The 11,009-nt window shown below is 39.8% G+C and overlaps 1 protein-coding gene across 1 annotated transcript; it reads right to left on the reverse strand.

Moving 5' to 3' along the window:
- Nucleotides 1-336: 336 nt before the first annotated feature.
- Nucleotides 337-10,844, reverse strand: MAIP1 (matrix AAA peptidase interacting protein 1). Its single transcript, XM_036900511.2, has 5 exons — nt 10,416-10,844; nt 4,293-4,364; nt 3,755-3,881; nt 2,298-2,445; nt 337-588 (listed from the first exon to the last, which is right to left on the reverse strand). Exons 1-5 carry the CDS (start codon nt 10,842-10,844, stop codon nt 510-512), a joined length of 855 nt encoding a protein of 284 aa, XP_036756406.1. The 3' UTR covers nt 337-509.
- Nucleotides 10,845-11,009: the final 165 nt, after the last annotated feature.

The raw sequence follows: 11,009 nt of genomic DNA on the forward strand, positions 1-11,009 counted from the left end.
TCTGCTGTGACCAATTTACTATAATTCCATCCTTTCCTTCTCATCCAGGTAGTGATCAGAAGTAGTCAAATAGCAGCAAGTGATGTTTAAAAATAAATCTTACACATTTGAAATTATTAGCCACAAGTATTTAAGGACTATTAATTTAAAAATGTGTAGTTTTTTCAATACCTTCTTTATTGCCTATAAAATTATTTTTGGCAATAATTTATAAAATATATATATGTGTATACATATATATATATAAAACATCAGAAATGATACTGAATGTGACATCAACAATGAACTGTTGTAGTTTTCTTTACTTTGATGCTTTTATAGAAGGTGAAAACAATCTGTGGAAAATGCTTTATTGTATCATACCAATATACTACAAGGAGTATTTCAAAATAATACAAAAGTAATCCACAGACTTGACTAAGTGAAGATCAATTGATCCAAAAATTTTTCTTCCTTAGTTTTTCACAGCAATTGCTAAAAGTCCAAAAAAGTTGATTTTTGAAGAAAGATTACTCTAGTAACTTTGAGTGTTCAATCCGTGCAATGGTCCAGACAGGCTTTACTCCTTGTGTAAACTCTCTCCGAAATCTACGGAAAAAATTAAAACTAACGTGATTCTTACACCAGTCCAAATACTTCTTGGATAACTACATAATTTGAAAATGTACATTTGAGACAGTTTTTAGCAACAAGCTAATGGTTAGCAGCAAATAAAAGTCAAAACAAAAAAAAAGCTGAATTAACCAATCACAAAAAATATCCTCACAAAATTAGAAGTACACTTTCAACTAAAATGAGTATTTTTAATGGTCTGATCACATTCCAACATCTGCCAGTCCTTGAGAGAAACTTCAATATCTATTGTTAAATAATATAATAAATACATTTAATAATGTAGCAAAATATTAGCTATAATATATGCCTAATATGAGGAGAAATAAATTGGACTATAGTGATGAAAACAGCACTAATGATGAGAACAGGAATTTGGTTCATATACATTAGATCAGTCTTGAATAACAGTGTTTATGACAGGCATGGTCTTAGGGAGTATCAGAAGGTCCAGAGGTTAGTGTTGATTATAGTGTGCTGTAATTGTATCATATCTTAAAAAAGAGACAATTCAGTAGATATAAATATATAGAATATTTTGGGTAATTACAAAAAAAGCAAAAATCATAAAAGAAAAACAAAACAATTTCTTCCAAAAAAAGTGAAAAATGAGGATGATTCCCTTTTACCTTAGTGAAACAAAATATATTTTCTTTCTTAGGTCATTTTTGGGTTTGTTTGTTATTTTAAAGCATTTGTATAACTTTGGTGACATAACAATATTCTCCTTTAAGTGAATATTAAATTATGTCTCCACTGACTTGTTCACTGTTCCAAATTTTATTAGCACAAACATACATTCTAGTGTCTCTATTAAACAATTTGCCAACCTCCTTAAGGGTAGGAACCTTTCAATTTTGTATCTGAATCCCTATGAGAGTTCTTGATAAACAGGAGATAGCTAATAAATATCTAGAGAGTAGATGGCCCATGTGCCAATTATGGCAGATTTTATTTTCCAAAGATAGCCATAACTGTAGGTCCCATTCCACATGCTCTCCTGCAGTGTGACCTTGCCATTACCCCATAAAGAGGTCGAGTCCCACCATGCCCTTTCCACTATGTGGGTCCTTTGACTGCTTTGATCAGTAGACTATGGTACAAATGATGCTCCATCCTGGGCAAAGCCCTTTACTGGTCCAGCATCTTCTGTCTTCTGCCTCTTGAAAGCCAACTACCATGTAAAACACGTGACTAGCCTGGAACCACCATAAACCCACACCACAAAGAGAAGCCTTGGAGAATGAGACTGTATGTAGGGAAGTCAAGGAGCACCAAGGTGCTACATGTATGAATGAAGAAGCCATTGTGGAAATTAATCTTTCAGCTCGTCATCCCAGTTGACACCAGGTGAAGCAGAGAAAACCGCACAACTGAGCTTTTCCGAAATTCCTGAGGAATAAAATAGCAGGCCAAATAAATGGCTGTTTGAAGTCACTGAGTTTTGGAGTGATTTGTAAAGCAGCAATAGACAGCCTGCAACACTGCTTAATTGAATTTAGCACTATTAACTCTTACTAATCTTGAACACTCCTGTTTCATGGCCAGTATGTCTTTATGAATTTCTCGCTTCATAAATAACTTTTCAAATTTCAATCCTAGTCTTCCTAAAGCTCTAGTTTTCCTACCTTCACACTACCTTCATTTTCTAGAGAAAGAAAACAATGAAATGTGATTAGACTTACTCATAGCTTGCAGTGAGAAGTTGTTTAGTTTTCACATTCTGATCCCCCAACTTAACTTGGAATACATTGGCTCTACTTAAAGTTTCACTGGGGATGTCGGCACTGGTTAGATACCAAAAGCACGTCAGGATGTTAACAAACTTCCTTCCTTAGAGAAACACACACACACACACACACACAAATACAAATCATAATTTTAAAATGTGTAGTTTTTTCAATACCTTCTCTATTGCCTATAAAATTATTTTTGGCAAAAATTTTTCACCCATATATCCAAAATGAAATCAGAAATTTACAGTTGTTATAGATCAAATTTTGTGCTTATTCTAGTCTAAGTTAAGATACCTGTATTCATACCCTTTTATTTTGAGGATATTCTCATAGAGTTTATGACTTATTTGCCCTCTTCTCAGTATCATAGTAGTAACAGCTACTATTTACTGAGCATGTACTATTTACTAAGCATATTACCAGGATTACTTTCAATTTGTGGCATTTTCTAAAATTACAGTAACAAATATCTGTTGTCAAATCACAAATAAGGGGGGAAAACACATTTTTTTGCTGCTAAGTAATTAACTGAACCCCAACTGCCAGAAAGAAGAAAGACTTCTACCCTAATTCATCTGGCTATGCCAAGTAATTATGGCAATGTTCTGTGTAAAAATGGGATAGTGACTATGCAGCTGAGATGCAATTTGAAATATCAGGGGAGAATAAAACATTTATCCCTAAAAGTGCCTTTACAAATGTCTCATATTAACATGTGTATGAAAAATTTTTAACTATTAAGAATCCTATATCTGAACTGCCTTGGGAAATGTACAAAGACTAGATTTCCTGTGTGTCTGGAACATAATACATATACAAATATTTGTAAAATAAGTAAGTCAGTAAGTTTTCAGGAATACTCTACAGAAAATGTATGCACATTGGATAGAGAGGAACCAGATAACCACTAAAGTTCCTTTCAACTCTTTTTTTACTATCTCCAAATAAATCCAGTTTGTGAGTTTGGCAGTTAATCGTACTTTCAAAACAGTCTTTAGCTGGTATTATTTATTTTTCTTTTAGTCATTCTTTCTATTTAACATACAGCTGGACATTTACAATGTTTAATTGTTTTCTTCAAGTTAGGAAATCTGAAACAAATATTTTCAATTTGAGACATGGGAGCAGATTATCCTAGACAAACTGTTTTCATCAACTTAAGTAACAATGATCTCTCCTATGAATTAAATAGTAGTAGGGAAAAGTTCTAGATAGAAGAACATAAGAAACTATTATTGTATCTCAACTTGTACAGAGCTAGGCCTTTAAAAAATGAATACATTATTTCTCTAAGTTCTATAATATCCACTTGTACCAACAAAACCCCACTATTTCATAATTATCTACTAGCTCAGCTTATCTGGGTAATTATGGATCACTTGAAGTTAACTATGCTCCCACACTACCTTTCTCATCGTAGTAAATAGAAATGTCTCCTGTTGATGTGTACACAATTTCATCTATGTCAGCAGCAAGGGCATTTTTATGGTTGTCTGGTAGTGAAGTAACCTTTTCTTTCAATACATGTAGCACCTAAGTGTGGAAAAAGCAAACCATAGTTCACATACTGAATTTATATCTTTTCAAAAAGTGAAATGAATTCTTCATGGAATGAATTTTACTAAACCTATTTTTTAAAATTTACAACCATATTTACTCATTTTCAAAAGCAAGTCAGAAAGGTATCTAATTATTCATCTAGATAATTCATAACAAAACATGCTATACAAGAACAACTGAAAGACATTATACTTATTTACTTCTGCCTTAAGTAACACATCATTCTGTGCTTTATATGACCCAGAGTACCCAAGAGTAAAGATATAGGCACTCTACTTTGGGTGATGGCATACATACTATATTTGAGCATAAATAAGGACAATGTATATCATTCTATTTTAAGAGAATAAGACATTCATTTTTAAAGGAAAATTAAAAATATACCTCTTTGGCCACAAGTTCTTCTAATAGATCAAATTTACACTGTGACAGCAACTTAGACACATGAGCAAAAGCCTTCAAAACAAAATAGTAGGGGGGAGGTCATGATTATTTCAAAATACCATGCAAAATACCATATAATATACAATGCATATACTTAAATGGCTAAGTGTAGCGAAGACTATTTTATGATAACGGCAATAAACAACATCAAACACTAAGATATCAGTATTAAGCATGACTCCTTCAAAGTTGGTTGGCTTTCTTTTCTCATATGGCCTTTCCACATATATAGTAGTAAGTGAGCAGACGGCTAATTATATATCCATTCCCAGGACCTGAGAAAAGATAGTGTGTGGCGTCCACACTAGGTCCTCAAAAAAAATTCTCCTATAATGGTGAAGCAATCAACCATCCTGGCTTTTGAATGATTAACACACAGCAGTTGCAGCACAATGTAGACTGCACTGGAGTCTGGGGATCTGGATCACAGTCTGAGTTTCATTTAGATAAGGCAGGTTTGGGAAAATGGGAGGAAAGACAACAAGTTTACCTAGTCTAATATAGTGGATCCCAACTTTGAAGTACGGGGTTCCATTTTAAAGTGGTGGGGAAACCACTGCACTCCTCCACATTCCTACCAAAACTGTGCATAAGGCTCTACTTATCTCCAAGAAGCTTTTAGTTTACCCGGGAGGGAGTCAAGTAAACTGCCAAGTTCAAGAATTTAAGACAGAGTAAGACCAGGATGATTTGGGAACTTAAGTCAATATGGGAGGCCCAAAGAGAGCTTCCCCCAAAAGAAGTAACATCTCAGGTGAAATCTGAAGAACTGGCAGGACAAAGAAGACGCACAGGCACATGAGCAAACAGTACTGCTTACCTGTTATGGACTGAACTGTGCTCCCCCCTGATTCCTACCTTGCAGCCCTAACCCCCAGGACTTCAGAGGCTGACTATATTTGGAGATAGGGCCTTTCAAGAGGGATTACATTAAAAGTGGATGGGGCCTAATCCAATCTGACTGGTGTCCTTACAAGAGGAACTTGGACACACAGGGAGAGGGACGCCAGGGGCACTTACAAACAGGAAAAAAAAACCATGTGAGGACACAGCAAAAAGGGCAGCCATGTGCAAGCAAAGGGGAGAAAAAAAATCCAACCTGCCAACACCTTAATCTTGGACTTGCAGCCTCCAGAACTGTGAGAAAATAAAGTTCTGTGGTTTAAGCTAATCAGACTGGTATTCCGTTATGGCAACCCTAGAAAAGGAGTACAATAATGGAGTTGAATTTTGAGAAAAGGTACATGTCCAATGGATTCAAGGACCCCTTACAAACACTTTAGAGGCCTTCAAGGTTCAGAGTCACTAAATGTTTTTAGTACTGTGTAATCTAAAGAGCCTTCTAGGAAATAGCTTTTTTATAGAAAAGGCTAAAATGTATAAGTAAGATACAGGCAAACAAACAGTACGTAATTAATATGGTTTGGTGGCAGTAATATAGAAGACACAGGACATGCATATATCAATGGTGTGATATGTGACAGAGTAAGAAATACATTATTTGGTCTTCATTCTGGTCCTTTGCACAGAACTCTTAAAACAAGACCCTTTTTAAATGCGGTGACTCTTGGAAGACAGGGGCTTGTTATCAAAGGAACCGACCATGAGATTAAAGGGCTGGAAATTTCAGCCCCACCCCCAGATTCTAGTGAGGTGAAAGGGCTGGGGATTGAATTATTCCAAGTAGCTGTTGTTTTTTTCCTTCCTAGATACACAACAACAACAGCATTGTATACACGGTAATAGTATACAGCAGTATAACAGTATTATTAAACTGCTCTCAGGTTCCTGGACCCAATTCCAATGTGTTTAAGTATGCGGGAGAGGGTGTGGTTAAAATTGCAGTATTTCCATAATCTCACACTTGGCCTTAGTCTATTTCCATATCAACAGGTGTTTACAAGGGGTGGAGAGAAGCTGTTCTCTCCTCCCTTCTGCTGCCCAACTGGTCTGGCACCTGTCAGTCACCAGGGACCTGCCCAATAAGTTCTTCTTGGAAGGGGTGGGTGGAGAGGTGAGCAAGGGCCAAGACACCAGGGAGAGTAGCAGCTAGACAGGACGACCAGAACCAGGCCTCCTGTGAACAATAAAAGGGTTTCTCCCACTTAATCCTTTCCCTAGAATTTTTCACTTCACTGGCTTCACTGGTTTATTTGCCCCAGGCCAGGAACACACTTTCCTCCCGGAGCTACATCTGATGGTAGTTGGCAGGACTGGTGAACCTGAAATCTGTCTTCATGGGTGCGATCCTTGGGTGGGCTGTGCCTAGAGATGGTGGGGACCCCCCTGTGGATGGTGCAGCTTTGCCAGGGAACCCCTCATCCATGGGGCTTCCACTAGGGGGAGCCCCAAGTGGGGAACTGGTCTAGGGTAAAGTGCCTCCTAGATGAGCAGTCCCCTCCCCAGAATTGGAAGGGGTTGGAGACACTGGATGCTGTGGAATTGGCTCTCTGTGAGATAGGGGACTGATAGGGGGCCTGAGTGGCTGTGTGGCAGCAGGAATTGTGGAGTAGTTGTTTCTCAAAGTTTACCCCACACATAACACCAAGCAATTCTCAAAAGCAGGGTGTCCAAGAACTCAACCCAATTCTGATGCTATCTGTCCAGAGACAGCACCAGATTCCCCAGACTAAGGTCTAGGTATTACAAGACTGCCCTCCACCCTCCTGTCCAGACAACAGTTGCAAACCCCAGGCAGTTAACCTGTGCTTCTGACTACTGGCTACAGATTGAAGGTTCCAACAACTTCCTTTATAGGTTCCATTAATTTGCTAGAGCAGCTCACAGAACTCAGGAAACCACTTACTGTTTACCAGTTGAACAAAATAGGCCGCAAAGGATACAAGTTAACAGCTAGATGAAGAAATGCATAGGGTAAGGTCCCAAATAAAGGAGCTTCTATCCTCACGGAGCTTGGGGCCTGGCTTGGTGGTATGTGGACACAGGCATAGAAGTTCTCCCTCTGACAGAGATACAGGATCCAAGTCAGCAATAAGCTCTTCTCAGGGGTTTTTGAGAGGGCTGCATTGCATAGTCATGATTGACTAAATTATTGGCCATTGGCTGATCTAACCTCCAGCTCCTGACCTTGGATGGGGTCCAAAAGTTTCTCATTAACATGACAAAACATCCATTCCACCTTTAAGGCTCTGCAGTGTTTTCAAGAACTGTGGATAAAGAACAAATATACTTGGGAAATATTTGGTCACCTGAATGACCAAAATGTATTTCTCTGACTCATTATACTGCAGTAGCCAACAATTTAATTAATCATGCCTACATAATTGAACCTCCATAAAAACCCTCAAAGAAAGGATAGAGCTCCCAGGTTGGTGAAGATGCTGGGAGAGTGGTGCGCCTAGACAGGGCATGGAAGCTCTGCACCCTTTTCCACATACCTCCCATTTGGCCATTCCTGATTGTATCCTTTATAATAAACTGGTAATAAGAAGTGCTTTCCTGAGTTCTATGAGCTATTTTAGCAAATAACTGAACCTGAAGAAGGGACATGTGGGAAATCCCAATTTATATAGGTGGTCAGTCAAAAGTATGAGAGGCCGAGACTTGTCCTGGTGTCAAAGTGAGCAGTCTTGTGGGACTGAGCCCTAACCTGTGGGGTTTGCATTAACTCCTGGGAGTATCAGAACTGTTATAAGCTGCCCTGATAAGGCCTTGATGACATACAGTGTCTAACCTAAAGAGGCTTTTAGGAAATAGCCCTCTTTTTCTTAGATATGGCTAAAATGTGCAAGCAAGGAATAGGAAACAAACAGTATATGATTAATATAGTTTGATGGCAGTCATAGGGAAGACATGTCATTTATCAATAGGAAGCAGGGTCTGTGGATCCAATAAAGCTGTTTAAGGCTTGTATAGCCTCAGAACACCTGTTCTCCTGGCTTATGGGATGAAAAAAGCTTGCTTAGATTGTACTTAACCATCTCAATCTCTAGTAATTCTGGAGAACAAAGACTGCTTGTAGAGTGGGTCACTGGACAGTGTGCCTCAGCACTTACTAGTTATATATCCTGGAGTCAACTTCTCACCTTTCTGGAACTTGGATTTACCATCTGCAAAGGAGGATTAGACTAGAATGATGAGCCCTAAAGTGCCTTTTCACTTTCATATTCTATGATTTGAAATAGAAAAATCTTAATGAACATAATCTAATTGATAACAATACTCACAACTCAAGATAACATCTTATTGTTGGGAGGTTAGCCTAAAGAGAAAGGGGAAGTGGAGCCAATGAGAGTAGATAAATTACTAATGTTTTTGCATCAGATTATTCCCAAACCCTAGTATTATACCCATTCAAAGGAAGGTACAATTACATTATGAGATTTAGCAGAGAGAAGGTTTTTGGCTATGTCCTTTTTATACCTTAGGTGTTGAAAGAACTCATTTGCTTGATTTGAAAGGTATGTCAAGTAACCACTGGTTAAGGAAATTGCTAAATTTTTGCCATGGATAACCCAACTTTACTTTTGGAAATCAGAATGGTCAAGTGCACAAAAACTGACTTAGATGAAGCACAAATGCATAAAGACTATCTGAGGAAGGGGTGGGGATACTACTTAATAGGAAGGAGGGGGGTTAAAACAGTAACAGTTAGAGGACTTGTATCATTAAAGAGTGGCTAAAAAGCATCCCAGGCTCTTCTGTGTTCTGAGGAAACAAGGCCTAAGGCCTGATTCCTGCCCATGGTTGGGAGATGACTTCCATTCCTTACTGACACATGAATGAGCTCATACAGTCATATATGTATGATGAAGTAGACATGCTCTCATGTCATTAGTAAGCACTGAGGAGAAAAGTATGATCATGCCTGTTTACGCCTGCATGGGCAAAAGATTTTGAGAACTGACAAGATCAGATTTCCCTCTTACGATGCTACTACTCAAACTAGTCCTTTGCTTTTTTTTTTTCTAATAACACATAAAGCAGTCAAGAGTTGACTCAGGGAAACAGGAAGCAGGAGTTCATATTGACGTTTACTATCCAAAGTCATAAACGTTTAATTTATAACTGACAGGTCACATAAATATAAATGGCTGTATTTATAATCTGAAATAAATAAGGAGTAAATATATCAACACCAGTATACAATCAATACTGTAAAACAATTACAGTGATGGCACAATTTTAAGGTATCTGGATGTATGAATTTTAAATAAACTATGACATCTGTTGCTTATCACTTGTTCTGACATGTTTGGGAAAGACAAACTCCCTAAGAGATTCAAAAGAAAGTTATAGATAGACTTTCATTATAGAAAAATGCATGTGCACCCAGAATCATCTCAGGGCCCGAAGTGATCGTTACATACCCATAAGGGTAAGACGGTACAGCTCCTCAGAATGAGGGACAGAACTGTCCGGATCAAGGCAATGGACATCCAAAGGCTACTTCTTAGTGCTCAGGGTGTGCACTTCGCAGGCACCAAGTTGTCCCAGCAAATTTTTTTAAAGGGGAAAACTGCTCATTTCTAGGTTATTCATTAAGGAGTGTGATGGGAGTGTGACGGGTGATAAGGGGAGAAAAGAGCAAGCGGAGGAGCGCTGGCCAGAAGTTTTGTCTTTCTATCCAAAATGACACTATAGAACTTTGGGAATGTTATCTCATTTACTCTTCAAAAGAATCTAATTCACTCATTTCGTTTATTCAGTTAAGTATTTATGGAGTGCCTACTATATGCTAGGCATTGGCTTCTTTATTTTGCAGAAAATCACATTCAGAAAAGATAAAGCTATGTAGTTTTTAAGTGGATGAAAGGGGCTTTGAATTCATTTCTATCTGATTCAAAACCTACAGAGAGTGGACAAGGTCTTTGGGGGACTTCACCCTTGTGACTCAATGGAACCCCTCATCCTCGGCCACAATACCGACATATACAGAAGCTTAATTTAAGTCAAGAAGCGGCAGGAGGCTCTCTTGTCTGGGTCACTACCGACGTTTGAGAACTTGTGACACAGTGAGGAAATCTCACCGCTCAGTACGTTTGCGTGTGGCAGCTGAATGCGGGAGAGGCGGTAGGGTCAACCCCAGAGAGACGAACCAACCTGCTTCGCCCCCTCGGAGAATTCTGCGATGCTGAATTCTTGGTCGAAATAGGCCCAGATAAGGAAGGCGTAAATTCGAGTCCGAAGCCAGTTGATGGGGTTGGAGACCCCCAGAATAATTATCTTGGTTTTCTGGCGCTGCTGCGGCTTCTCCTCGGTGCCGTAGCTGCGCCGCGGACAGGCGGGGAAAGCCGGGAGGGCGGCGGCGAGTCCCCGGGCGCCGCGGGCAGGCAGCGCCCAGGCCGCCGAGGCGCCAGTGGCTCGAGGACAACGGGCTACCCCCGAACCGAGACGGCGGCGGCAGGTGCAGCACAGTCCCGCCAACGGCGGCCCCACCCCGGCTGCGCCGGCAGCCCAGGCACGCGCGGCCCTGCCAGGCAGCGGCCGAGGGAGCAGCAGGCGGGATGAAAGACGTGCGGCCAGCGCCATTTTCCTGCCCTTTCACCCCTACGCTTGCCTGTGCCGTAGCGAAAGAAAGCCGGTGGGAAACCACCTCAGCGGGGCTCAGAGAGCGGAGATTAAAGCTGGTCTGCTGCTGCCACCTCTGGCGAGTCCTCCGGATCCCACCTCTGCGGCACCCAGCCCTTCGGCCCT

The sequence above is a fragment of the Manis pentadactyla genome, chromosome 6 (genome assembly GCF_030020395.1).
Source record: "Manis pentadactyla isolate mManPen7 chromosome 6, mManPen7.hap1, whole genome shotgun sequence".
Classification (NCBI taxonomy): Eukaryota; Metazoa; Chordata; class Mammalia; order Pholidota; family Manidae; genus Manis; species Manis pentadactyla.